Genomic DNA, 27,926 nt, shown 5'->3' on the forward strand with positions numbered 1-27,926 from the left:
AGTATTTTAGAACAGGAAATAAAAACAGAGTAACCATGACTTTCTGGCTTTCCAGTATTCTTCCTCAACTTAACAGGTTTTACTTGGCAGCATCTGTGGGCTTCTCAGAGCAGTTTACTTGTGAGGAACAGTCTGTTAATTGACCTCATAACAGCCTTTCAGTATCTGAAGGGGGCCTGTAAGGATGCTGGAGAGGGACTCTTCATTAGGGACTGTAGTGACAGGACAAGGGGTAATGGGTTAAAACTTAAAACAGGGGAAGTTTAGTTTGGATATAAGGAAGTTCTTTACTGTGAGGGTGGTGAGGCACTGGAATGGGTTGCCCAGGGAAGTTGTGAATGCTCCATCCCTGGCAGTGTTCAAGGACAGGTTGGACAGAGCTTTGGGTGACATGGTTTAGTGTGAGGTGTCCCTGCCCATGGCAGGGGAGTTGGAACTGGATGATCTTAAGGTCCTTTCCAACCCTAACTATTCTATAATTCTATGATTCTAAGTGAGAATATTTTTACTAATAGGTCATTGTGGTTCTTGGTACAAGAAAGCCGAGGAACCACAAAATTCACTGGAAAGAACCTTCATGACAGTCACACTTAGAGGATCACAATGTGTGAACATAATTATAAACCAATAAATCCATTTTCCACCTCTTATCCACTCTAATTCCTTTTTCTTAAGGGCTGAACCTGCTTATCTGGTAGACAAACTTATTTTAGTCCTTGAACTATGTAACACTCACACTACAAGAATGTTTTCTAAGCCAAGTTAGTATTACAAATACAAGTTAACAACTTTAAAGACTAACAAGTGTCAGAAGTGAAAACACAAATATTCTTTGCAGAATTTTATTAGTGTGCTTCATAAAGTGTAAGAGAAACTGTATAGGGCTGAGATAGCCTTCCTGTCCCTGAAACTACTACCTCACCAGTGAGAATGCAGGCACAAATTTATGACATTAATATTATAAAATATTCACTAAGACAAATTCTACCCTAAACATGGCTTGTCTGGAGACAGCAACAGTATGCAATTTCTTATAACATAGCTCCAGAAAAAGATGTCTGAATTTTGGTAGTCTACAAATGTACCTGATAACCAGACTTTCACAGAGACCACAACATTTCCCTTGGTCTTACTCTTGACACAGCCTTTTCATTGATATTCTAGTTTCTCCTCATCACCAAACTGGTCATATGGGGTGGTGTTACACAGTAGATGAAGGAAATTGTATGCAACTCACTATACACAAGTCTTTAGATAAAAATTAAGTGAGGTCCCACATACACATTAAATGCTGCAGCAGCAGCAAAGCTGTCTTGGACTGAAGGCCAGTTGGATGCAAAACACCTCAGGATAAAAGCAGCACACAAAAATAAAAAATCCTGCATAACTATGTACTCCAAGCAGAGACAGCTAACTAAGTGCACTGGGTTTGATATTTCTGCCGTTGTCCCAAACTGCTTTTGACCCCCCTGTAACTTCTGGAAACAAGTAGAGATGCTTTACCCTTGTTTTGGCCTTCATAAACACATGACTCTCCATGTCTTTGCTGGATTTATTATGGGCAACACCAGCTTTCCTCATAGCATCATCACTGAAAAAAAGAGGAAAAACCAAGACCAAGTATTAATTGAGGACATCAGAAAATGCATTCTGTAGGTAGGAAGATCCGTAGACAGGGCAGGGAGGGGACAATCAACATGAAAGCAGCAGGTAAAGTCGGAAGATGAAAAGAAGGCCCTGGTGATGGAAAGTTGAAGGGAAGAAAAATAACAAGTTTGGTAATAAAAATAACTTTCAATTCCCTTACTGCTCTTTTCCATTTACCAGCCAGAATCACAGGGACTTACTGTCCTTTCTCCATCACACCTCTAGTAAATTGGATCCAGATCTGCCCTCTGGATGGGACACTGAATATACACAACAAAAAGGCAAAAAAAAAAAACCCAACCAGCCCACAACCAAGCCACACAAACACAAAACCACACACAAAAGGAAAAACTAAACCCTACACATTGCTAAGGACATGGATGGAAAAGAAGGAGCATTCTCGGTACATCACGAAGTAGCAATCAATTCAGCTGTGAAACATGCACTGAGATTAAGACATCCTAAAACAAGGAGTTCAGTCAGATGAACAGGCCTGAATGCTCTGGGCATTCTCATTTTTGGAAACATGTCACTTCCCTGCAAAACCTGTTCTGTTCCAAAGCAGCCTAGCAGCTACGATCTAAATTCCACAACCAACTTACCGGGAAATACTTTCACCTTGTAATTAACATCTCAGAAACTAATTTCTCAGTAGCTGCTGTTGCATGAGCAGCATGTGTGTAACGGCAGTGATTCCTGAGTTTCAGCCAGTCTGAAGGAGGACTTCTATTTTCTTCCCTCTGAATTTCTACCACCTCCCATTCTGCAGGAATGGTGCTTGTACAAGCAGTAAGCTGGTCCAGCTTCCTGGATTAACTCAGTAACACAGTCACAGAAGAGAGGAGATGCTATAGTCTTAAAATGCAGGAGCTTAGGCTGCCAAAACTCACACCCTTACTTTGCAAGCTAGTAGCATACAGTTATCTGCTGCAGCCTGTACGCAGATGACAACAGAACATATCTACCAGCTGTAAGACTCTCTCATGCTAATTTGTTTGTGTTCAGAGACTAAAAAAACCCTGTTGTTTATACATGAAGGTTACTTAAACTGAAGCAGAATCTGAACATAATGCAGAATAACTATTCCTCCATGTTCAAACAAGCCTTCAAGCAAGCTGCTCATAAAGGAGATCTGTCACAGAAGAAAAAGCTATATCCAAGTAATTATTGACACCTCCCTGCTTTAATGCTTTCCCTTTTAGAAAGGCTGCCTGTAAATCCTCACTTCTCTCTGAATCCTCCTTAACTTCCCAGTCCAACAGTACAATAACAATGCTTAATGCCTCTCATTTTGAGAGCACCAAGAACTGAGCAGGCAGAAGGACAAGAAAAAGACTATGCAGAGGCAAGCAGAGGAAGCAACATGCAGGTAGCACTAAGTGGCTGTGATACAGACAGTGATTAACATGGTATCAGAACTCTGAGAAAAAAAATCCACAGCAAAGAAGCTGTCTACTTTTGTATGTATCCAGCTTTTGATGTTACAGAACATGAAAGACATTTTATAATTACATCTGCATTACCAAAAATAGCACTCCAAGCACTCCATGACATATCTGTCAGCATTCCAATAAAGGTTTAAACTAGGAGGAGGGAAAAATATACAACTTGTTCTTTGTTCATATATTCATCTGCAATCAACATAAAAATATTTACGTTAAAAGAGTGAATGTCACTAAAAAAAAAGAAAAAGACCATAGCTCTAGATCCTTGCAGAACACCAGTCTCAACAAAATTCTGAAAACTAGGTGGTACCAACTCAACCTTCAAATGCCTCTTAAGCACTTACTAAACCCATCATAAGATGTGCACAAAAACTCTGCCTATGTCATTTCATGCAGAACACTCAAAGTTGCGGTTTCACAAGATGAAGCATTTAACAGCAACACCAGCTTCAGGAATTCCCCCTCATTCTCAAGAAGCTGTTTCCAGCCCAACAATGTGCAACCTCTCACTCAAGCCAGCTGGTCTAGTTGAAAAATCCTGAAAGACATGTTCTCCTTCAAAACTCTCCCAGCTCCCCTTTCCAGTTCATACCATGAACTAACTGCATAAATCAGTTCTTCCAGTGAAACAACAGGGCAATGAGTTCCAGGGCCAACACTACATTAAGTCACGTAACATCACTAAATGCTGCTTCATAGACTATTTGTTCACTATAACAAACCTTTCCTGCTTTAAAAAAAAAACGGGGGAGGAAGGAAGTGTGCTGCTGCTAAGCCATTAGCCACATCTATCCACATTAAAAGGCTTAAAAACCTCCAAGGAAACACCAACAAATCATCATCATCATCATCATGGCTTGACTTCACCAACGAAGATTTGGGAAGGGCTTTTACCCATGCTTACTACAAGCGCGCTGATGACTAAGAAGGCCAATGTGGGATAGGCAAATCCGGCTACAAAAAGCACAGCAGAAGGTCTCCTTGGGTGGAACAGGTGGGGCGCGATTCTTCCTGTGTTGTCTTTTCTCCTCGAGACTAGTTCTTCGTGAACTCTCAAAGGAGTCAGCGGCATTATGTATGGTGTGCCTCCAAGTCTCCCGATTGGAGGCCAAGGTGGACCACTGATGGTAGTCAATATGGCCAAGGCTAAGGTATTGTTTCAGGGAGTCCTTATATCTCTTCTTTGGGGCACCTCTCTTGCGGCTACCGGTGGCAAGTTCACCATAAAACACGATCTTGGGGAGGCGGTGATCCTTCATTCTAGAGACGTGCCCTGCCCAGCGCAGCTGCAATTTCAGCAATGTGGCCTCGATGCTGGTGACCCCTGCCTGTTCGAGGACAGTGACATTAGACACATAGTCAGTCCAATGGATGTTTAGAATTGTACGGAGGCAGCGCTGATGAAAGCGTTCCAGGAGTCGCAGGTGATGACGGTAGATGACCCATGATTCAGACCCATATAAAAGAGTAGACAATACAATGGCTCTGTAGACACTGACCTTTGTACTTTTCTTCAGGTGTTTATTACACCAGACTCTTTTATGGAGTTTTCCAAAGGCTCTATATGCCTTTGCTATTCTGTTGTCTATCTCTTTGTCGATCCTGGCATCCGAGGAAATGATGCTTCCCAGATAGCTGAACTGCTGAACTGTCTTAAGCTCTGACTCGCCGATGGTAATATGGGGATGGCGATAATCTTCTTGCGGTGCAGGCTGGTAGAGGACTACTGTCTTCTTCAAGCTGACTTCCAGCCCAAAAACCTCAGCCGCCTCCGCAAAGCAAGATGTTAAACGCTGCAGAGCTGCTTCTGTGTGGGCAACAAGGGCGGCATCATCAGCAAAGAGCAGTTCATGGACAAGATGGTTTAGGGTCTTAGTGTGGGCCTTCAGTCGCCTTAGATTGAATAGGCTACCATCGGTACGATATCGAATATAAATGCCATCTTGTTCGTCGAGGTCTGCTGTAGCCCTTTGGAGCATCATGCTGAAGAAGATTGTGAATAAGGTCGGTGCGAGAACGCAACCTTGTTTCACACCATTGGTTATTGGGAAAGGCTCAGAGAGTGCATCACCATACCTGACTTGGCCTTGCTGATCCTCATGTAACAGAATAATCATTTTGAGGAACCTGGGGGGACAACCTAATCGTTCTAAGATCAGCCACAAGCCTTTCCTGCTCACAGTGTCAAAAGCTTTGGTGAGGTCAACGAAAGTTACGTATAACCCCTTATTCTGTTCTCTACATTTTTCCTGCAATTGTCTGAGAACAAATATCATGTCTGTGGTACTTCTATTAGCCCTGAAACCACACTGACTTTCAGGTAGAAGTTCTTCTGCGATAGCAGGTACTAGTCTGTTCAACAGTATTCCTGCAAGAATTTTACCAGCAATGGAGAGCAGAGTTATACCACGGTAGTTTGAGCAGTCTGACTTGGCACCTTTTTTCTTATACAGAGTGACGATGATTGCGTCACGAAAGTCTGACGGTATTTTGCCTTGTTCCCAACAGCACACAACTAGCTCATGAAATTTAGCGTGAAGTGCTTTGCCTCCATGCTTCCATATTTCAGGTGGGACTCCATCAACCCCAGCTGCCTTGCCAGTTTTCACCTGCTGTATGGCCTTAAGAGTCTCTCCCATGGTAGGGGCTAAATTCAATTCGTTTTTCACCGGATGTTGCAGAACGTGCTGGATTCCTTCACCTTGGACTACACGATTAGCACTAAAGAGGGTTTGAAAATGTTCAGACCAACGATTCAGGATGGAATCGTATATCGTAAATACATTATACTTTAATCACTTGATCTTGTGCACACGATGCTGTCCCACACATTTCTGTTAGTTACAGATCAGACATATTAAGTTTCAGCAGGAGCTATGTTACTTCATTTACATTCACTTAACAGAACACATAAAAGCCTGAAGAACCTCAGTCCCCAAAACACCTCTTTCAGATAGAGGGGAAAGCAAAAGACCATCCAGTCTCCCTTAGGCCTTGTTCTAACACTACCTTTCTTTCATATTCTGCAGCAAGGAAAAACAAAAAAAAAACCTTCCCACAACACCGAATCACCTCTCCATAGCTTCACAAGGATATCCTCCAGCAGAAGTATCCTCCAGTACAGGTGAATAGGTAAGAAGCTGCCCCTTCCAAGCTATGTCAGTACAACTGTGCAATCAGCAGTACTGAAGAACAATCAAAGCTAAAAATAACCACTGTTCCCGAGTTATTTATAACTTTGAGAAATTTCCCTATCAGGTTCACTGCATGGCAACCCAAACACTTCGAATGAAGAGGTACTGCAGAGGCAGCAGCTTCTTCAGGTCAGTCAAAATAAGCACTTATAAAACTAATCCCTCACTTTCTACAGTCCTGCTTGATTTTTTTCTGCCTGAATTCTCATCAGAGAACTCTCATCCAACCAAGGCTGGAATATAAAATGAAGGCTGCTTTATCAGCTGGTTTTGTGAAATGTTTAATAGGAAGATCATTTGTACTGATGCTCTCTTTTTTTTTCCCCTCCTCACTCAAAAATCTTTAGCTTATCTGCTCATCTCCTGCCTGCTTCCTCCTCAGGCTCCACCTCTACGTCCTTTCATGTGCTTTCCACATTCTCATCCTTACTTCTGATCACACATTCTTTCTTCTCACCTACCTGAACCATTAGCCAAATCTTAAGCGAGAACATACACATCAAAACTTCAAGCGAAAAAACGAACACAAAAATAATGGACTATCACACAAGTTTCATCCTTTTTCTACATGCAACGTAATTCCCTTCTTACATAGCTCAGGGCAGAACCAAAGTAGCAGAAGTAGCTTGGAGCAGGAACCACAGACAGCCACATACCGAGTTTCCCACAACACAACCCAGTTCAGATTTGTTCTTCAGCCATATCAACATTTAAAAACACAAAGGAAAGGCCTTTACGAAGGAGACTCCCAAGGCACCAGGATGTACCTGCTCCTTGCAAGGGCCAGAATGAAGGAGTGCCCTGCAAGCAGGAGTGTATATTCACATTCTTGCATCATTGCTGTCTCCTGGAACAACCTGGGAGAAGCCAAAGCTGTTCCCTGGCCTCAGTCATCTGAGCTCAGGCTTTCCCGGATCTTACGAAAGTCCTGCTTAGGCCTGCAGTTATGCAAGAACCTGATACTGAAGAGGGCTTCTTAGGTCATCAAACACAGTATTCTTTCAATGATAATAACCAAACCATACGCACTGACCACTGACACATTCATTAGGATGCCTATTTTGCCCACCAGCCCTGAAAGGTTCACCCACATAATGTCATTCTTTTAAAAACAAACCAAAAACCAACCACAAAATACAAAAACCCCACCCAAAACTAACCCCAAAACTTAAATTCAGTGTTATAATGGAAACCCAAGCGTGAAATAGCAACAAATTAAGACTTCTATATCCAGAAGTTATAACAACACACTCAAAATGAGTTATGAGAATGATTCCACACATTTAACTTTTAAGACCAAGTATTAATATTCATTTGACAAGTAAATATAACTTGCTATTTGCAGGATGAACTGGAAGATATACATAGAAGACAGTGTATTTTTGTAACTGTTAGGAATAACCCCACAAATAAAGAAAACTTTCCGATGTTTCACCAGGTATTTATTTTAATTACCTCCCTCTTCTACCTACTACATAACCCTCACTAATGGCAAAACTGAAAGGAAGTACATGCACACAGAGCTCTTTTTAGCCAATATATTGCTTCTATTTCTCATTCAACAAACTTATCTATTATAAACTCTACTTCCGGCTAGCTTCACTTTATTCTAAGTACCAACATGGAACCAAGGCAAGTTGTTTTCAGGTATCTTGCACATACTAATAAAATATTTTACTACTTTAAAAAATCCTCATTTTTTGGTCATTATACACTTCTCCCAGTAACAAGTGTGTTTGCTTTTTAAAACAAGATAGTGAATGCAAACATATGATGTATTCTACAAAACTGGATAAAGCACAAGGAAGAAGCACCATTTACAGACACCATTCTAAAAAGAGAGAGAGACACACAGATCGTATACAGATCCCCTTGAGCATATACAGAAGATAATAAACTGAGGACATTTTATTTCTACTTTTGAAGAACAAGAATTAGAAGTTTAAGATTACTGTCATCTCTTGGCATTAACCCTAAAGATTAATAGTCAGCGGTAGCTTTTTTTTTTAATCTCTAGCTATATGCTTCCATTGAAATGTTTATCAGCATTTACTGCTCAAAGAAAAAAGAGTTCCTGTTTGCAGTGCAAATGCAGAACCCAAGATTTATTTCATTAAGGTTTGTGCCTTATTTTTCATATTTATTTCCTCAAAGTTACACAGCATTTGAGGGCACTTTTGTTTGCTTATTCTGATGAAGCAGTAGAAGAGGAAGAGAAGCAGAAGCACTGGATTAATCTAAGATTAGCGACTTTGCAGAAAGTTTAGAAAGTAAAACATCAGTTCTGAGCAACAAGAAAGTTTGCATGGCTTTGACAGACACAAATTATCGTATTTCTTATGAAAGTCTGTAACACTTTAATTCTGAAACACCTTAAGTAAAGCCCACAGCCAGGCAATAAAACTACATGCAGCCAAACAGCATACTGCTTACATGTCAGACAGTCTGGTTTTAAATGTTGATTCTCACAAGCAACAGGGCAAGATCAAGCTTCTCAAGCATTCATATATACATGCTGTGGTTTAAGCTCAGCCAGTAACTCAGAACCACACAGCCACTCACTGTCCCCCAGCTCCTGGAGGGATGGGCAGGAGAATCAAAAGAACATAACTCCCACGGGTAGAGATAAGAAGAGTCCAGTAACTAAGGTATAACACAAACCACTACTGCTGCCACCAATGCTAATAATGATAAGGGAAATAACAAGGGGAGAAAATACAATTGTTCACCACCCACCAATCGATACCCAGCCAAATCAGAGTAGCAATCCTCCAGTTTATATACTGAGCATGATGTCCTGTAGTATGGAATACCCCTTTAGCTAGTTTGGGTCAGGTGTCCTGTCTCTGCTTCTTCCTGGCTTCCCATGCCCCTCCTCACTGGCAGAACATGAGACTGAAAGAGTCCTTGATCAGAGTAAACGTTACTTAGCAAGAACTAAAAACATCAGTGTGTTATCAGCACTGTTCCCAGACTAAAGTCGGAAATACAGCACTGCACCAGCTACTGCAAAGGAGAAAAATGACTGCTAGTGCTGAACCCAGGACAATACGTAAGGATTTCAACATGACTTTCAGAAGGATGGAAGAGTGTTTTCACTTCTGTAATAACCACCCTTCATACCATAGAAGAACCTGCCATAAAATAGAAAACACATGCAGAGCCGCAAAGTAATTCAGGTAGATATTGTTTCACAAAGCACAACTGAAAAGGCAACAAACTGAACTTCACACTAAATCACTCAACATTTTGTATTTATTTTTTGCCCTAAAATGGCAGATGCAAGATAGTAACAGTGGTTTTCATGGGGCAGAATACGTCAAACTTGACAGTACTATGGATACTGCCAAAATCAAAGGCCGAAAGCAGATGCTGTCAAGTGGGACAGGAAGCTGCTATTCATGGGCAAGAGCAAAGGGAATGGGAAGGAGAAACAGAGAAATGAAGTCAAAGAAGGGGCCCGGCTAACCCATCGCACAGGGTCTGAGTAAATCCTGGTAAGGAGGTCCCCTACCAGGGGAATGGTGAAAGGGCCTAGAGAAAAGGAAACACCGGGAACCACGGACGAACCCAGGCAGCAAGCGAAGTGCCGGGGAAGACTCGCAGAGGAGCTCAGACGTGTGGGACACAAACACGGGGGGCAGGCAGCCTCGGGAGCAGCGGGAGTCGCTGAAGTCCCTCCGGCAAAGGCCGAGGCCCGCCTGTGGCCTACTCAGCGCTGAGGCCACAGCCCGCACTCACATCTGGCTGACGAGCTTCTGCCGAAAAGTGGTGCTGCGCCAGTCGGTCTCAGGCCCAGTCACGTCCATCCCGGCCGCTGCCTCCTTCGCCCGCCGCTGCCACCGCGCTCCCCTCCGCCGTTCCACCACCCGCCGCCGCGGGAGTGCCGCAGATCCACTACTATCGCGCTGAAGGCTTGAGGGAAATGGAGCCCCGGCGTGACTCCTCCAACTCTCGCGAGAGCTACCGACCCTTGCGGGGCTCGCTAGGAAATGTAGTCCCACTACGGGAGCTCACCCTTCAGGACGAGCGAGGTTCTGCCGCCCCGCAGGGTGGCAGGCCCGGGGCACCGCCGGGCACACTGCGCCAAGGAACACGGCAGCGCCGACGGGTGACCGGGTGACCCTGGCTGCTTTCACCACCACCCCCCCCCGCCAGCCCCGGTTCCGGCCGCCCCTCCTTCGCGGGGCGGGCGCGTCAAGCGCCGTCCCTGTGGGTTCCGGGTCGCACATGAAGGCGGAAGCCGCTGGCGGAGGCCGCCGCCGCCACTCTCGGTAGGTGGCGGGGGCGGCGGCGGCGGCGGGGGAAACAGGGGGATAGGTACCGGTTGGGCCGCCCGGTGCTCCGGGGAGGAGGCAGCCCCAGCTGGAGCCGGCGTTACCCGTTCCCACGGGGCGCTTAGTGCAGGAGCCGGCCACGGCTTGGCTCCCCAGGACAGGACCCGGGCAAGTGAGGCGGTGTCCCGAACCTGCCTGCTCGCCGCAGGGAGTGCCAGGGATGGCAGCACCGCGAAAACACGGGCGAAGGGCTGCCAGTGGAGACGGGCAGAATCGATCTGAGGCGGGGCAGGGCAAGGCAGGCACTGGAGCGGCGACTGACAGCCGCACGGCCGCCCCTGTCCTGTCAAGGCCAAGGCCGTCCCTTGTCAAGGCCCTGCTGGTCGCATGAAGCCACCGAGGCCGCCCCAGCCAGGCCGCGGCAGAAGCCAAGGCCCTGCTGCCTGCATGGAACCCCTGAGGATGCCCTGGCAAGGCCAAAGCCCATGTCCCAGCACAGAGCTTACCCCGCTGCTTCTCTAGGGCTGCCTGAACGGGAGGTGGGGTGAGCAAGTGGGAGGGTATTGGGTCTTGGGTCTTGGGACCTGCAAAAGCATTGTCAACAGGGGAAAACAAAGTAAAACTATAAGCCTGCTTGAACTGTCTTTCACCTCTTAATCACAGGGTTTGCATAGAGTCAGGTTGCCTCTTTTGATGATGTGCAACTCCAGGTAGCATTCACCTGCAGAGGAAACTGATTATTCTGCATTCCTGATGGGGAAATATATAAGTTATGGGGCAGAGGAGGAACCTCTGTTCCCAGCAGGAACAAAATTAATGTGATGAATAGTATGGATGAATTCATGTTTGATACACAAATCAGAACTGGAGTATGCTGGAAGAGGCCTTTGCTCTCTTACAAGTCACTTAATTCTTCTGTTTGGCACAGAATTAATTACTGCCCATTATTTTTCCTCCTTATATTTTAGACTATTAAAAATCCATTATTTGGTTTCAGCAGTTCAACAGTGCAGTTCAGGTCTTGCAACTAGCATAATCTCTCAAGAGAACATACACCACTGACTAATTTAGAAACTGTCCATTTTAGTATAGTTATTTCTTAGCTTGATCCTGTAGAAGCTTCATTTAAAAAAGTGTTGTTATTGTGGAAAAGACTTTTTTAAGGGGCTAAGAGTTTTTAAGATCATTAAAATAATTCTGTCAAAAGAACGTATTCCTCACAGATTTACCAGATCCATCTGGACATAGAACTGAACACTACATCCTGATTCTGGAAGAAAGATGGAGCCTTAGTGATGGACCACTAGTTTTTAGGGTAAGCAGGTACACCCTGCCTGAATATAGTTGGTTATAACTCTCTTCAAACAAGCAGCTGCTTCATCCAGACCAGAACTTGGCTATTGAAAGACTCAGATGAAAAGCAAATCTTGTTTCAATATTAGTTATGAGGAAAAAAAATAAATAGAAAACCCAAAAGAGTAGTAAGAGATGATTAGACTCTTAAAAATATGCTGAAGCCATAAAGCATTCTAGCATCTTACTGAATTTTTGGTTTCCTTATTACAATTTCTTGGTAGCATTTGGGCCATCTCCCAAAAATGCACCACAGGAAACTTTTCAATTCTCTGAATTTGGGTAAGTTGTCAATTTCTTATGGATGAGATATTCAAGTTAGAAAATTCATACTCTTTAGGTTATGTTCCTGTTCACAGGGGAGAAATATTTTTAAATATCTGTATTTAGATACATTTCATGGGAGTTTTGCCATATTCTCATATTAAACATGAGGATTTTTATTCTCAATATGTCCTACAGATAACTTGTAATAGGCTTGGGGAAAAAAAAACACCCTGAAAGAAATGAATGCCAAAATTTACGAGGCAGCATAGTTTGCAAAAGCTGTTTCCCGAATCACACCTTTTGGTTTCCTCCCACACTTCAAGTGTACTACTAATGCGAGAAACTGAAACTGGCTCAGAAACTGGCTTGTGCTGTAGCACAAGGAGACATGCTTGCATGTTCCCATTAGGGACCTAAAGAAAGATGGCGTGCATAGACCTAGCAAATGCATCTCATCATTTGATGAGTGTTCAAAACTAACATTGAGATCTTATATGCTACCAGATGTCTTCATTCCTTTTTGTAGAAACCTTGGTCAAAAGGAGTGGTTTGGGTCATTTCCTGTATTTGTAGAAGTTCCTAAATTAAGTGGTATTTCAGGAAGAAAGGGGTTTTCCACAGTTGTGAATGCATAGAGGGATAATCCTGAAAGAAGCACTGCTGAGAACAGCTTCTGTTTTTATTTCACCCCTCTTCCCTTTTTCTACAAAAGGCATGAAATTGACTTAAGTCATGATTGCACCTAATGCTGTACTCCATTGTCTTACTTGTACCCATTACAAATTATCATATTGTGATTAATTATTCCACTGTTTGCATTCCAGTTAGAATGAACAATAGTTTTGCTCTTCAGCTTACATTGTTGGTGGCATCACATCTGTTTTCTGAACTATTTTGGCAGGCACCCAGCTGCCTCCCCATTCTGCACACTGCCTGACTGTTTGACCTATTTGTTTGTGTGCCCTCTGCCCTGTCAAAATTCTGGTACATAGCCAGGTTCTGCCTATTTGCATCTGCTGAGAGTCAGAAGAACTAGAGTTTTGCTTTAGTCTTGTATCTTGTCTCCTTGTTAGGCCTTCCGCCAAATCCTGGCTTAGATCCTAATTCTCTTTACTCCCTAAGGGAGAGATGAAGGTGTGGGAAGCCTTAGGGCACAGGTTTTAAACTTCCTCCAATGCACTAAGACTTTTCAGGGCCTAATCTATTTGGATCACAATACAGCACACCCAGAGCACACCATACTGGTTGTTGTGTATTAAAGAAAAAGAGATGAAGATGGCCTGCAAGAAAGAGGACAGACCTGCAACTGAGGGACACTAGCAAGCTTTAAGAATGGACCAAGAGGAACCATATAGATTTCAATAGCAAAAGTCATGTATCTGAATGAGAGCAGGCTGGAGACAAGCCTGGCTAGAAGTCAGCTTTGCCAAAAGAGAGCCTGGGGGTCCTGATGAGCAGCAAGGTGAATATGGTTCCTCCAACAGGGGCCAGCTTCATGCTGAGCTGTGTTAGCAAGGCAAAGCCAGTAAATAGTGAGAAATTACTACTTTCCCCTTTATTCAGCACTTAAAAGCCCACAAAGCAAGAAGACTGGGTTTGTTAAATACAGAGATGGGGAGAGTCAGCTGCCACTCTTTTAAGCTATCCTATGGGTACAGGAAAATGTAGTGCCAAACTCTTCTTTGTGATGCAGAGTGCCAAAGATAAGAGGCAAGTGTTATAAACTGCAAGAAAAGAAGTTCAGATAGGATAAAGAAAAAAATCTGATGGTTAAGCACTCAGTTTTCCAATTATTGACAATGCTGAAGATTCTGCAGTTGATGAAATGAAGCTCTCGGCATCCTGATCTGATTTTGAAGTTTTCCCTGCTTTGAGCAGGAGTTTGGACTAGAGACCTCCCAAGTTTCTTTCCAACCTAAATTATTCCACAGTTCTAAGAGCATGGGACCCCCACCAACTGTGAACCACCTGTCCATATGGCAGTAAGCTAAACAGATTTGGATACCCGACACCAGCAAGCTCTAGTTTATTTTGGGCACAGCTGATGCACAAGAAAATATCACTATCTGCGTAAAACACCCCTTGGTAGAGATGTAACTGACAGCCACAAGCTCTTGAATACAAAAATGTCTGAGTTCCCATAGAAACTAAGTTGGATAATCCTTTCTATATCCAGCCATTTCACTACAGTAGAGGATCAAGGCTGTCAGCACAACTATACAAAGAAAAAAAGCCTCCACACCCACTAGTAAGCATCACCCTATGACAGGGATGGAGATTATAAAAGGGGTGAATACTTGTTCAGGTATATGTCATACTATGCAATACCAATAACAGACTTCAGTGATGTAAACTATCTACACTATGTTTAAAGCACAGAATTGGTGCACAGCATCTCTTACCAGAAAATAAAGGCTGAGTGTATGATGGCAGCAGGATGCATCCAGGACACAGGCTGACCCAGCTGCTGGGAAATGCTCTGAGGGTTTTGCCATTTATGGGGGATTTTGTTTGGTTTGTTTTGGTGTTTTTTTTTTAATTCCTTGAAGTGACCAAATAGTGCATGTCTTCCTATGTTAGGATTGCCTGTAAAAGTGCACATACAATTACTGACTTCATATGCCTTCTTCCTCTTTATGTACTTGGTACTCAATGATAATACCCTATCACTACACTAACCCACTGTCTCTAAAAGACAAGTCAAACAAACATAACTGTAGTCTCAAATACCTTGTGCAACCAGCTAATGACCTCTAGTCTGATTTTCTCTGCAAAGTGCTTGGAACAAGGACTTACTTCCCCTTGTTTCTGAATGCAGCATCCACAGCACAAGACAACACTTTTTATCTTTGCTACTGCTAAAAAAGCACAGTGAACAGAAAGTGTTCCTCATCTCTTCCACTTTAGGGTCAATCCTGCAGTACTTAGCCACTGAATCTCACTGTTAACAGATGGACCAGCACTGAGAAACTTTCACAAGAAGAGAGGAAATAAAAAAGGATTACTTGGATTTCTAGGAACTTGGCTCAGTCACAGAGTTAGTTTCTGAATAACAGAAGTAAGAGAACAAAGGGACTCAAGAATATCCTGCAAGCAAGAAGCTGACAGTAGAGAGGGTCAAGGTAGAGGAAAGTTATCTGCACAGTTCAAGGGACTGTGCATTTATATTTGCTAGCAAGGACCTGCCTAAAGCTCCTTCATTCAGAGGGACAGATGCCCGCCTCAAAAATGGTGTCTCACGGCCTAGAAGCCAACAAAGTTCTTGAGTGGTCAGGAAGGAAAAAGCTAATAGGTTTTCTGCAATGTGCAAGAGGCTGAACAAAGCTGTTGTATTTCTCCATGCAGAACTGTACTGCTTGTACTCCATTTAGATCTTTTTTTTTTCATAAAGGGCAATAAGGATTAAGCAAAATACACATTTGAGGAGGTTGCATTAAATTATTTTCAGCTCAAAATGTACAGAGGTGATTCGGTAAATTTTCTTGTAATTCCTAAGGCTAATGAGCACTTACAAGGCATAAAAATTCCAAAATACCTTAACAGCCAGTCCTCCCACCTAGCTGGTACACCACACGTAAAATATCACACTTCCACTGGATGTTTGGACAGTAATAAAGGCACAAAGCACACAGGTCACAGTTAGACACACAGTCTGAGAAGCAAGATGCTGTGATAACACCAGTATCCCTCCTCAGCAAATCTGTAATCAGCATTTAGAAAAACACCCAGATAAATCCACATAACTATTGGCTCACCATGCACACTGCATTTAGTCCAGAAAACTGAAATACCAAAACCACCCCACTTCTCTTTCAAAGAAGCCCGCAACACAACCCACTAACCCTGCTTCAACAACCACTCTTTGTAACTTCCTACTCACCTAACCTCATCTGCTCCTTGTACAGCTATTACAAAGCTGAGCATACTCAGTAATCAGCTAAATGAATCTTGCTGGCCATACCACACAAGCCATTTAATAGTCTTCTACCCTTCTTTGTCTTATGGTCTTTTCTGCCAGCTCCTAAGACTACCTAGGTAGGAGTTAAGAGGGTTTTCATAGAATCATAGAATAATTATGGTTGGAAAGGAACTTAAGATCATCTGGTTCCAACCCCCCTGCCATGGGCAGGGACACCTCAAACTAAACCATCTCACCCAAGGCTTTGTCCAGCCTGGCCTTGAACACTGCCAGGGATGGAGCTTTCACAACCTCCCTGGGCAACCCATTCCAGTGCCTCACCACCCTAACAGGAAAGAATTTCCTCCTTATATCCAATCTAAACTTCCCCTGTTTAAGTTTTAACCCATTACCCCTTGTTCTATCACTACAGTCCCTAATGAAGAGTCCCTCCCCAGCATCCCTATAGCCCCCTTTCAGGTACTGGAAGGCTGCTATGAGGGCTAAAGCTGCTATGAGGTTTTAGCTCAAAGAAGAGGAATTAACCAACTATGTCAGTCAGACATCTTAGACTAACACCACAAATGCTCATTTTTAATTTTATAAGTTGAAAACAGTTCATTAAAATCATTGCAGTGAGAATTCCTCTAGTCTGTTACCACTGTTAAGCTATGACACCACCCATGCATATTTGTTTATAAGCTTTAAAGCCAGTTTAGGAGAGTAGGGAGGTATATGTAGCAGAGTAGAGGTTCTCTGAGTAGCCACAGTTTATCATAGAATAATAAAATGATTTGGATTGGAAGGAACCTTAAAGATCATCTAGTTTTGACTCCCAACATCACCCTCCTCCCCGCAGTGAATTAATTACAGTGTAGTTAAGAAACTTCATGTATCCACGTACAGAAAGAACTTAAGAGTGCTGGCAAGTTTTAGACAATATACACTGTACTCGCTCAGTAGTATTCTACCCTTTCTCCACAGCAGTACTGGTATTCTAGCAACACATCCAAAATTGGTTAGAACAAATAATTATAGATGGCAAAATACTCACAGGTAGCTCTAAAGAGTGGTGATTTTCTGTGTCATGGTGGCTTCGTCTGCCAAATGCACAAGGCAGCTCTTCTGTTGACATAGGTCCATGTGTGACCACTCTAATGAACAGTGCAGCTCACCAGTGATGGCCAAGACATAATCCAGGGCCTGAAGCTGAGAACAAGAAGGCACTGACAAAATTCAGAAAATAGAGTGTGGCAAAATATGTAGGCTCAGCTGTTGACTAGCCAAAAATCAGCTGGGGGTGCAGCTCAGCTGCACTCCCAGCATCTGTTCAACCACATGGGGTTTACACAGGTCTGCTGGTAAGCAGGGCTGGTTTGTTCCAGCTATTGCTAACAGTTACGGGATAATTCAAGTCCATATCTAGCAGAACTAGCAGTGAGATGAACTCCCTACAGATGTCCCAGACAGCCCCATTTGTCACTTAAAGTTGTGCAGATTCTAATGCTCATACAGGCTTCAGAATCCCTGACTATTATTTATCCGTTTGTTTGTTTGTTTCATAATACCATTTGATCTTCCTGGTTCCAGTTACCATATTTGTAAGGTTGGTTCCATGTTTGTAAGACTGGGTCTTTAGCTGCTGAAAGCTTCACCCCCTTTCTGTTCCTTTTTAAGATTATTTAGATACAGAACGTATTCTGCATAGTAACTGTCTATGGATCTATTACTTAAAGGTAGACCTAAGTAAGTCTTGGCATAATGTATGTTTCCTCTGTACCCTGCATGTACCTCTCCCTCTCCAGACCTCTCTCCTGGACGTATTACTTATCTTTCTATGTCTACAGTACGTTTCTTTGCTAACACTTGTTACTTGTTCAATGGCCTGTGCAGTTCCTATCGTTCCCAGGCAAAACCAGGACAGCGTCTGGCTCTGGCTGAACTTCTCCCTAGCCTCTCTAGTGACTACACTAAAAGGACACACTGTAATATTGTATCAAGGTCATGCTGTTTCCTCTACCCAGCAAAAGTTTTTGAATTCAGAAAATAGTTCATTTTTTACATTTAATTCTGCTTTTTGATTCAATGATTTTACAGTCTTAGAGACTTCTTCTTGTACAGCTCTCTAAATAGATGAAAAGACGCAACCTTTTTTTAAGCACTAACCACATTCACTCTGGAGTGTTAACCACATTAAACCACAAAACCAGAGTTCATGTGATTTATCTGAATCTATTCTGAATCTGGACTGTATCTCACCTTAGTTTCTGCTGTATTTATTCCCTTCTAGTGAAGTGGGAAGTTTCTGATCAAGGTCTAGTAACTCTTACTCTTCAGCTGCCTTTCTTACTATATGATCTCCCTTGCCTCAATCCATCACTTTTAATATTCCCCAGAAGCAAATCAAATGATACAGTAATGTTTTGTCTGCTTCAAAAGCAGTCATCTTATTTCTAGGAAAAGCCTCTACCTGTCATGAAAAATAATCCATTATTCATCTCTTCAGCTGATGATGGATAGTTTCCCCCATACAATCGACCTGAATGTGCTCACAACAGAAGGCTGTCTCATCAGAGCTCCTCTTCTGAGCTGCTTCCTTGGTTTTCCTGGCAAAAAGCAGACAACAATTAATATGCTTTTTCAGTTATTTTGGGGGCTTTGGGTGGGTTTTTTTATCATCCCATTTACGATGCAATGGCACCTAGCTTCTTTTTGGTTTGGCCTCAGGCAGAGCAATAAACATTTTTGGTTTTCTTGGGGTCATCCAGATAGCTCCTTCCTCACTGACCATACAGAGAATACCTTGCAGTACTATGAGAGCTTTCTAATGCTGCATTCACTGTCTATGGCTGGCAGAATTAAAATATGGTTCCATTTCTTCCTTGTTTGTTTGGATTTGATGGGTTTGTTCTGCTTTTGCTTCCCTGACTGCTGGTTACCTCTTGTGACTGTCACTTGTGCCACTAAGCTATTTCCCAGGCTGTTGGAGGAGAGGCTGTTATAACTACCTTAAGTAGCCATATCAGCTAAGTTATTTCCTTTTGCTAATGTGTTTTGGGGTTGGGGTGAGTTGTTTTTTTTCTAATGTGCTCTGACAAGGGGATAGAGTCTGTGAGCTCTAACTGCTACAACTTCTGACATTCTTCAAAGACAATGGAAAGGGTAGATTACAGGATGGTAGAAGAGGACTCATGAGATTTTGAGAGCTTAACCGCAGACATAAAATGCAAGTCACTTCCAGATAGCTTTTTCAGGTGTTTCCCCATGTGCCATTGGGGACCTTCCTCCAGTGTCAGTGGCAGCCCTAGAAAAAGGTACAGGATAGCCCTTGGTGGTGCCTACATTGGAGGAAATTCCATCAGGGAACCATGGTGAAGTGGAAAACAGTTGTGCATGCTAGCTTGAAGTTGTCACAATAAAGAAACTCACTTTCAGGTCTAAGGTTTCAAATAGTATTTTATAGAATGACAGTTGGAAATGCGCTCAGCTAAGGAAAATGAAAAAGCAAAGATAGGGAGAGAGGAGAGCTTTCAGATTCTGTGTTAAATATCAAAAGATGGAAGGTGCAGTTGATATTGCAGCAAAGTTATCTGAGGATATTAGACAACTTAGAATTTGACAAAGTTGTGTCACAAATGATGCAGAAATGCAAAAAAAAACAAAAAAAGAAGGGGGTTCTGGTCATGGGCTGGGAAGTGAAACTCTTGCTAAGAAAAAAAACTATCCCCACATGCTACATACTCTAACTCTTGGACTAAAAACCCAGGAGTCAGAATACTTGTTTGAAAAAACACATTCTGCCACTTTGGTGTGCTGAGGTACACCTGCCTGTCATCATTCTGAATCATTTCTGCAGGGTAGAACTGATTGAAGAGATGGACTGATTTATTGTCTGTGGTAGGCGGGGATCAGAGGAGCATTCGTAAAGCAAAAGGCACAAACCTTTGCTGATTCTGTTGTCTCACAGATTTCATTCTGCTACAGCTGGTGGCTGAGCATTTCTGCCTGGGATGGCGGAGGATCAGGAGCTGACTCAGACACACAAAGCTCAACTCGCACCCTCCCTTCAGCAGCGCACCAGCAACACATACCGCAGTGCAGAGCACTCTCAGGCCTTGCTCAGTGGCTTGGTATCTCTTCGAGACAGCAGCATCCTCTTCGATGTAGTTCTGGTAGTGGAAGAGAAACCTATTGAGGCTCACCGCATACTTCTAGCTGCATCCTGTGACTATTTCAGGTACACTTCAGAATGGCAGTAATGAACATGTCTGAATGTTACTCAAACCTGCAGCATCCAAGTCTTCTATCTTGGCATGCTGTTTCTGGATGTAAAATTGGACTCATAAGATGGAGCTGAATGTTTCAAAATATGGCCTTATTCATCTCTGTGTTATTTCTCTACAGACATAAAGCTCTTGTTCCTGCACACTGAGCTTACCTCCACTAAATTCACCGCCTGTGGTACTTTGAGGTATAAAAGGAATAGATATAAACAGATGTCTTCTGCATAAATGCACTCTGGGTGACTTTTAATATATCCTTAGCATTGTAAGACTTTGCACATTGTGGTGATCATTGCATAATACACAAAAAGTCACTGGAAGTGGGTCACTCTGTTACATGCCTATAGTGTGACTCACTGTCCATTAAACCAGGCATTCCCCTTGTCAGTTTGGCTAGCAGTTTCCTGAAGTGACTTTATCTTCAGGGAGCAAACAAATAAATCCCAACGCAAGCCAGACAAACTTTTAACTGGAGGAAGAACTGCTCTAGCATAACAAAAAATCCTACAGTCCAAGTTCCTCTTTTTTTTTCTCTTCTTCAACACCCAGAGTATCTGCCTCTGCCCATTGACTATCCTGTATTCAAATCTTCATCTGTGAATCTTTCCTTTCAGATGGCCCTTAACTGTTTTCCTGCAGAATGAAGAGTATTACTTCCTTAGGTCCCAAAGGCCTGTACTCTTTGTATCACTGGCTTAGAGAAGAGGTAATCCCATAAAAGTGTCTGGCTAGGCTTTTATCTTTCTGAATATTTTTTGTGTTCCCAGGACAACATAAGATGAGCAAACTGAAAACAGCTTCAATGCAAATCTGCCATAGCATTTGCCATTGTCTTTTTTTTACAGAGGAATGTTTGCAGGAGGACTAAGAGAGATGGAACAAGAAGAAGTTCATATTCATGGCATCTCCTACAATGCAATGTGCAAAATCTTGAACTTCATTTACACTTCTGAGCTGGAACTCAGTGTGAACAGTGTACAGGAAACCTTAGCTGCAGCCTGTCAGCTTCAGGTGAGGTGCTGGGAGATAAGACAAAAAAGAAGCAAAAACAAAAGCAACAATAAAGGAAACAGAAGACCTGGATATCTGGTTAAATGGAGGGTTAGGAGGTGAATAATGTGTCTGATGAGAAGAATTTCTTTGAGATGCTGTTTCCACTGGAACTATGGAAGGGTAGCAACAATTAATGAGTAGTTGCACATCTCATTTGTGTCAATGGTTTTATTACTTATAAACATTTACAATTTCATCTAGAGGACTATTTTATATAGCACTCACTTCCACTGATCTGCTTATGAAATAGAATACTTCTGGCCTATGGTAAAGGACAGGGCTTGCTGCTCTGAAACTGCTGTGCTGCTCAAGACCTTCCCCAGATTGAGTGGACAGGCACATAACCTCCCCGACCCCATCACTACAGGAAATCCTGCCATTATAGTTTCTGCACTAAGTGCAGAATTCAGTGTGCCTTTAAGATGAGTTTTTTTCTCTGATTTCGCCTGCAGCTAACTGCTGCATAAGGCTGTGGTACTAAACCTTAAACTTTCTGAGTGCTTGCTTTGGTTGGTTTTTACAGACTCAGCACCGCTCTGTAGCAGAGGGGGTCTTGGACAGCAGTTAGTTCTTTGTTTGCCATCAGTCGCTCCTGCCAGATACAACTTCAAATTGTTTTCATAAGATACTCATTTTCCTTTCAAATGGCCTCCTGTGCTCGAGTGATGCACATATATTTGTTACAGATACAGTCTTTGATACAGTATATCTATAGTGCTCTGAAAGAACAATTACAAAGTGACTATAAACCTGGCTTTCACCATGTCCTCCCAGGCAGCTACAGCTTGGTGCCATGCTAACAAACCAGACAGCCTGGCTGTCAAGTGTCCCATGTGCTGCACATGAAGCCAAACTCATAGATTTGCAGTATAGGGTGGCTAGAAGATCTATATCGTATTCATCTACCTATCCATGTTGAGTTCTTTTGCTCTGGAGAAAGGTGAATTGGGTGCAAGTGAACATGGTGATCAGACTGAGGAGAGCATTCGACAGCTGTCTTACAGTCAGTCATCCCAGCTTCTATCACCTGTCTCTCGAGTGTGAGGTAAGAGGTGTCTGAAATGAAAAGTATCTTTCTCTTGCAGATTCCAGAAGTCATTAAGTTCTGCTGTGATTTTCTCATGTCCTGGGTAGATGAAGAGAACATACTTGATGTATACAGACTAGCTGACCATTATGACTTGAAACATTTGAGTGATCAGCTGGACTCCTACATTTTGAAGAACTTTGCATCTTTCTCAAGGACGCAAGTGTACCGACAGCTACCTTTGCAGAAGGTCTATTCCCTTCTCAGCAGCAATCGTTTGGAGGTTAACTATGAGTTTGAAGTTTATGATGGGGCACTTTTTTATCATTATTCACCAGAGCAACTGGAGACAGATCAGGTCTCCCTGATGGAGCCCCTTAAGCTGCTTGAGACAGTTCGTTTTCCTCTGATGGAACCTCAGATCCTGCAAAGGCTTCATGACAAATTAAGTCCATGTCCTTTAAAAGATACCGTCGCAGATGCATTAATGTACCACAAGAATGAATGTCTTCAACCAATGCTTCAGAGCTCCCAGACACAGCTGAGATCAGAGTTCCAGTGTGTAGTAGGATTTGGAGGGATGCATTCTACTCCATCCATTGTCCTCAGTGATCAAGCCAAGTATCTGAACCCCTTGTTGGGAGAATGGAGGCACTTTACAGCTGCACTAGCTCCCAGAATGTCGAACCAAGGGATTGCTGTTCTCAATAACTTTGTATATTTAATTGGTGGAGACAACAATGTAAGTGGCTTTCGAGCAGAGTCAAGGTGTTGGAGGTAAGATGAGGATAATCCTGCCATTATTTTTGTTACCACCCTGTTGCCATCTCAGAGTCAGTAAGACAGCATGGTCTATATGCTTGCTAGATGAAAGATTAGGAACTGAGCCTCACTGAAGGAAAATACAAGAAATAAAGAAATGAGCCTGATAGTAATAGGAAGCTTCCAGCAGAGCTTATGGGACAAAGCCAAGCCAGACAGGGTAGAAACAGTACTCATTCAAGAGTATTACATGTTTTACTGTCTCGTTGGAGGGGGGAAGTAATAAAGTTGCTGAAAACAGTAATGAAGCTAGAATCCTAGATTGTCTAAATGCTCTTGAGCTAGGATTTTTTATAAGTACTTTGTGTCTATTTTTGGTCCCAATAAAAAAGGATTTAGTTACCAAAAAGGATTTTTAAAGAAAATGCTACTACTGGTTGATTTTCAAGAATTTGTGTGCACAGTAGTGGCCTTCCAGGGTCCTCTTATATTCTTTTGTGCCAGGAAAAGAAGCAGGAGGATCAGGTTTAGACCTTCATGCTCATTACATCGCAAAACCAGATAAAAACCCTTTTGTCTTTATACTGCGGTCATGTTTACCGGTTTTACTGACAGCAGTGTACAAGATAATGGAAACCATAGGCTTTTGCAGCATGATTATGTCAGCTAAAATACATCTTCTAAAAATAGAATAAACCAACTTTGCTAATAATAAAATGCTGACAAGGCCAAATTTCACTCCACTTACAGCTGAGCTCAATTTCAGCCAAAGACAGTACAGTAACCCACATCTGTGGTACTGTCTGGTATTCCGCCAATGATTCTGTGGCTGTATGAATAACTTTCTTTGATCCCATTCTTTTACAAGGTATGACCCTCGACACAACAAATGGTTCCAGATCCAGTCCCTACAGCAAGAGCATGCTGACCTCAGTGTCTGTGTTGTGGACAACTATATCTATGCTGTCGCAGGCAGAGATTATCATGAAGACCTGAGGGAAGTGGAGAGGTATGACCCTAAAAGCAACACTTGGGAATATGTGACACCTCTGAAGAAGGAGGTAAGTAGTACATTAGCCACACACACTACTACAGTTCCCAGTTCCTGATATAATCTTTTTAGATGCTTTTCTCATGTGTTGCTTTAAATCTGCTGATATTCAGATGGGAAACAGTAGCCTCTGTATATGGGATAAATGAATATCAAGAAAGGAGAGTAATAATTTATGTAAATAACATTTTGAGGCTAAATGCCTTTTTATTCCCTGTTTTCTTGTTTTCCCCTGCACCTTCATTGTGTTAATCCTTACAACTATTTAAAATTGAACACATAGCCTCTGGGAACAGGAGATTCCCATTCTTCCTAGGCAGGTAAATTGTAAGACACAGTAGTACAAGCTTCTGATCACAGTCCTGACAACATGCATTACTCCTGATCCCAGAATATACTGCCCAGTAAAGAGGGTAGATCTGTTTCTACAGACTACTTAGTGCCTGGACACAGAACTGACAAGTTCTGATGACAATAGCTTATGTGGTGCAGAATCACATCTAAGCCAGCTAAACATAATTTCAAATTACTCATTTGGTATACATGAGTGAATAGGTCTCTTCTGTCATCAGTACCCTTTATTCTTCAAGAACAGCTATTGCCAAAGTAGCGGTCATGACCCCAGAAACCAGGAAATGGTATAGTGACATGGGAATTGGGGTTATGAGTGCAACAGTTTGTTCTGAGTTTTAATAATGCCAAAAAAGGCAAAACTTTACATTTCCATGTTAAAAGTGTTGCAAAGATGAATACAGCAAATAATAAATAAATAAGTAAATAAAACCAAACAAAAAACAACTGCTTGATGAATCTTGGTTAGGGAAGAAAACTAAAATCCTGAGTAATCTTTCAAGAAACTATGCGTCAGTGCTGAGCCTTACGATCCAATTGAGTGCTGCTGAGTGGGGTATCTTGCATTCCTGATAACGCTGCTTGCATAAGAAAAGTCTCCACAAAAAGGCTTCCAAGTGGACTTCAGAGAAAAGTAATAGTATGACTGATCTTCTGATCAAGGAGTAATAAAAATGAGACCCCCCTGCACTTCTGGAAGGTTTAGACGTTCTAGTATATTTCATTCAGAAATTTACACTCACAGCATAATCACCTAGAAACAGATTTTCTAGAAAAAAATCCTTCCAGATGTTGATATCTGCATAACTCATAAACAGCGTTACTCCCTTAATGTCTACTCTGTACTTTGAAACTGGGAGAAATACATAAAACCAGAGCTCAACCTCTTGCTTTCCCATGCGGTGATACAGGTATACGCACATGCTGGAGCAGCACTGGATGGAAAGATGTATATTACTTGTGGGAGGAGAGGAGAAGACTATTTGAAAGAGCTACAATGTTATGACCCAAAGGTTGACCGCTGGGAGGTTTTAGCAGATGGTCCAGTGAGACGCGCTTGGCATGGGATGGCTGCACTCTTAGGAAAGCTCTATGTCATTGGAGGAAGCAACAATGATTCTGGCTACAGAAGGGATGTTCACCAGGTAGGAGCATGTCATACCTGTGCCCTTCCTGGGAGAAGCTGTTTCTTGTGGATGATTTCACTCTGATGTAATGTTTTTCTCCCACTAAGTAACTGTCTGCCCAACAACAGCTACTGCACCAGCTCACCCCACTCAACTGCAGAACTTGCAGTGATTTATTTACTGCTGTCTGTCTTAGATGCACTGTCTATCCCACAAAGCATTGAAGCTCTAGCACTTGATATTCTTATCAGTTTTAAAACATATTTGATGGATAACATTCAGTGACATGCACATACCCAATAAGCAGCACATCAACTAAATTTACTTACATTATCTTCTCACATGTTTTTTTTTCCTAAGTCAAGGACCTTTGAATTACCAATATGTAATTGCAGGACAGAGTTGTTAGGATAGGTTGGATGGCAATTGTATAATGCAATCAAATGTACAGTACCTGATGATAAGTGATGGCTGAAGAGAATTCTGGAGTCTTATTCCAGCTTCTAGAATTGCTAGAGGCATAAAGAAAACACAAAAATTAAGTGCAAGAACAAAGCCAATGAAGATGACAGAAATACATCTACCTGAAAAGCGTATCTGAATGATAAAAAGGTGCTTACAATAAAAGCAGTTAGCCAAGGGTTACCCAATGAAACCTAAAACTTTCCAAAATATGTTGCAGAGACAACTTAGCGGATTTGTCATATTTGTATGTTCCTAATGCAAATGCAACATTATGTCTGAACTTGTATTAGCATGTGTCCCCATCTCTTTCACTTTTGTATACAGTTCCTGAATAACATACAGCTTTCACTCCAGTAGCAGGGTCAGAATTTGTGATTCAAAGCTCTATGCAACTCTGCACAGTTTTCTGCTGAGTACTGTACTTCTACTACATGGTGATAGGCTCTCTCCATTATCAACATCCTGTCAAAAGACTGATGTTACTGCATGGCTTCCTAAATAGCTTGCCACATGGCCAGCCTCTGTCACTAAGATACAAGTGCAATTTTGGCTAATCTCTTTGGGTTTTCTTACAGGTTGCCTGCTATAGGCCAAGCACTGATCAGTGGACAAATGTATGTCCACTTCCTGCCGGACATGGAGAGCCAGGTATTGCAGTCTTAGACAACAGGATCTATGTCTTGGGAGGCAGATCCCACAACAGAGGAATCCGCATGGACTATGTGCACATTTATGATGCAGAGAGAGACTGCTGGGAGGAAGGACCCCAGTTGGAGGATGATATTTCTGGGATGGCTGCCTGTGTCCTCACTTTGCCAAGGGCTATTTTAATGGAAACAGAGAAATGGTTCTCAGAATGGCATGCAGACCGCGTGAAGTATCACCTTGACTTTCCATCAGAAGTTATGAGCGTATCAGACTGGGAGGAATTTGATAATTCAAGTGAAGATTAGAAAACTTTAATATTTATTTTTTTGCCAGAGAATGAGGAAACTAAGGCTTGAAGAAAATACTTAAGAGATTTTATATGTCTTTCTTATATGCATAAATCAGTATTTAAAGGTTTGGAAAATAAGTGTTCTGCACAAATGCCATTCACAGTCAATATCTGCCCATCTGCAAGTGTTCTGCACAAAATGACGCTTACATTCAGTACCTGCCCACCTGCCAGAAAGCAGCATTTTTAAAGTAACCACAGAACTGCCATTTTCCCAGTTCAAATATAGAGGTTCCTTTGCTTTGAAGGATACTTTTCTCAGTCTTCAGCATGGACAATAAAAAAGGCACAGAAGGCTCGGCTTGACTAGCTTCTTTCCTTCCAGCTTTTAGCTTGAAATAGCTTTTTTGAGAGTTGGGGTGGTTTTTTCCCTATTCTTTTTGGTAACAAAACTTCCTAACCATCTTAACACAGGAAGGTAACACTTAGCGTCTCCCTCCTGTGCCGTGTGTCAGACAGCTTGGTTGGTTTTTCAGCAAGACTGAACATACAGAAACGGGAACAGCAGCAAGAAAGCCTGAACCTTCATCTCATCTGGGCATGCAGCCATCTTTGTAACTGGGTTAAAGTCTGTGAACTGACACCCACTCCTGAACTTCTATACTGCAAGTTCTGTCAACACAGTGGAACTCTCTCTGTACAAATTATGGCAGTCTCAACTGTCAGACACATTTGTTCACAAGCATAAATTAATAAATCCTTGTCAGAACTTTTTTTAACTGCTGTCTC

At 42.4% G+C, this 27,926-nt stretch overlaps 2 protein-coding genes across 11 annotated transcripts in view; one reads left to right on the forward strand and one right to left on the reverse strand.

The window, feature by feature from the left end:
• Positions 1-10,214, reverse strand: part of MED15 (mediator complex subunit 15) — a 32,110-nt gene extending 21,896 nt beyond the window's left edge. For 4 of the 5 annotated variants that reach the window (XM_061370736.1, XM_061370735.1, XM_061370734.1 and 1 more), the window contains exons 1-2: positions 10,028-10,213; positions 1,504-1,591 (exon numbers count right to left, since the gene is read on the reverse strand). In XM_061370736.1, coding sequence (XP_061226720.1) covers positions 1,504-1,591; positions 10,028-10,095 — 156 coding nt within the window. In that variant the 5' untranslated portion in view covers positions 10,096-10,213. Of the gene's footprint in view, positions 1-1,503; positions 1,592-10,027 lie in introns of all 5 variants that reach the window. The other variant, XM_061370733.1, reaches the window with a different exon arrangement.
• Positions 10,215-10,349: 135 nt separating this feature from the next.
• KLHL22 (kelch like family member 22) lies at positions 10,350-27,916 on the forward strand. 6 transcript variants are annotated; one of them, XM_061370710.1, is made up of 8 exons: positions 10,350-10,560; positions 11,787-11,878; positions 20,049-20,318; positions 21,210-21,375; positions 22,503-23,221; positions 24,075-24,267; positions 25,520-25,753; positions 26,776-27,916. In XM_061370710.1, the coding sequence occupies exons 3-8, from the start codon at positions 20,092-20,094 to the stop codon at positions 27,151-27,153; spliced, it is 1,917 nt and encodes a 638-aa protein (XP_061226694.1). In that variant the 5' UTR covers positions 10,350-10,560; positions 11,787-11,878; positions 20,049-20,091; the 3' UTR covers positions 27,154-27,916. The 6 variants fall into 6 exon arrangements, with proteins under 6 accessions (XP_061226694.1, XP_061226696.1, XP_061226695.1 ...); XM_061370712.1 differs by having other exon boundaries at positions 20,066-20,318; XM_061370711.1 differs by lacking the exon at positions 11,787-11,878.
• Positions 27,917-27,926: the final 10 nt, after the last annotated feature.

This window comes from Neopsephotus bourkii, unplaced genomic scaffold, assembly GCF_033783945.1.
Source record: "Neopsephotus bourkii isolate Nb327-2 ecotype Australia unplaced genomic scaffold, CSIRO-AGI_Nbou_v1 NB_1542, whole genome shotgun sequence".
Lineage (NCBI taxonomy): Eukaryota > Metazoa > Chordata > Aves > Psittaciformes > Psittacidae > Neopsephotus > Neopsephotus bourkii.